This window comes from Trichoderma citrinoviride (genome assembly GCF_003025115.1).
Source record: "Trichoderma citrinoviride strain TUCIM 6016 unplaced genomic scaffold BBK36scaffold_366, whole genome shotgun sequence".
Classification (NCBI taxonomy): domain Eukaryota; kingdom Fungi; phylum Ascomycota; class Sordariomycetes; order Hypocreales; family Hypocreaceae; genus Trichoderma; species Trichoderma citrinoviride.
Window position 1 is genome coordinate 1 of NW_020195074.1, and position 1,313 is coordinate 1,313.

The 1,313-nt window shown below is 67.3% G+C and overlaps 1 protein-coding gene across 1 annotated transcript; it reads right to left on the bottom strand.

Annotated features, from left to right (window-relative positions):
* On the bottom strand, positions 1-938 carry BBK36DRAFT_117534 (hypothetical protein; the record flags this gene model as incomplete). Its single annotated transcript, XM_024895968.1, has 1 exon — positions 1-938. A coding segment is annotated over one exon (938 nt), but the record flags the coding sequence as incomplete, so codon positions are not given.
* Positions 939-1,313: the final 375 nt, after the last annotated feature.

The window sequence follows — 1,313 nt, forward strand, 5'->3', positions numbered from 1 at the left end:
AAGTTGTCGCTTTCCTGGTAGCCCACATTGCTCATGGCCTTATCCACATAGCGTGCCTGGCCAAAAGTCTTGCTCTCAAACAACTCGATGCGGTTGGTCCGTCTATACGAAGGCAGCTTGAGGTCGAGCCGCTCCTTTGGTGTCTGGTTCTGGATGGGGAGGATCTTGGGGGTTTTGGGCGTGGGAGCAAGGTCGAGAGGTCGGACGTTGTAGAAACTGACAACCTCGCGGGTGGATCGGCGAGGGCGCCTCGATGACGGGGTTCCGGCGGCTGAGTCGTCAATGTCGCCGTCTGGACCGCGCGCTGCCTGCGGGTTGGGCGTGTTGCCCGTCGAGGCCGGGTTGACGGGCTTGGACGGCGTCATGGAGTCCAGGTGCGGCGTGGCAGGCAGCGGCGCATCCACCGCAGGCGTGTTGGGCGCCTCGTGCACGGCGACACCGTCGACGTCGTGGGCGGCAAAGATGACAAAGGGCAGGTCGATATCAAGATTCGGATGGAACTCCTCCCAGCTGCGCTCCTCGCGGGGCTTATAGTCTTCGGCCTGCTTGACAGAGGCAGCCATGGCGGCGGCAGTCCCCCATCGCATCTCGTCGCTGTCTTCGTTGGCAGCAGCCCGGGCTCGCGTGCTCCGCTCCCGCCGCGGGGGCATGGAGGGCGAGGCGCCGTTGAGGGCAAGCCGGGCCGCCGAGGTCCGGGAACGCGAGCCCGTCGTGGTGCGGGCCGTGTCGGGCGTCTGGATGGAGTCGGCGTCTAGATACCGCCCTCCGCCCCCAGGGCCGCCGGGCACATATCTACGTCGCTTCTGGGGTGGTTCCGAGGCGGCAGCGGCGGCGAGGGAGGCCTGTCTGGCGGCACGCGCAGCGTTGGTCGAGCCAGGCGGACGCCCTCGGCGCCGGCCGGTGGGCGTTCGACGGGGAGTCGGAGAGGCGGGAGCCATGATGGCCAGCAGAGCCAGCTGAGTCTATGGCGGCAAGGCGACGCCGCTGGCGACAGGTCTGCAGCAGATCGGTCGAGGCGAGGCTGCGAGCGTTGGGGCGATGTCGAGCACTCAGTCGAGGCTGGCTGGCAACAAGGCTGGCGCTCAAGGGCGCGCGCACGGGGGACGAAACGAGGCCAGACGACGGGCCTTCGAGGATTCTCGGGGCTTCAGGCGGCCCCGTAGCAGCAGCTCGAGCGGGCGGGTTCATGTGCAGGGCAAAGGAAGCCCTCGTGTGGCGAGCAGTCGATGGGCGATGGCAGCATCAGGGGACGACGTGACGTTCAAACTTGGCGGGCGGCTCTGCCCTCTGCTGGAATCTCTTTGGGGGGGGGG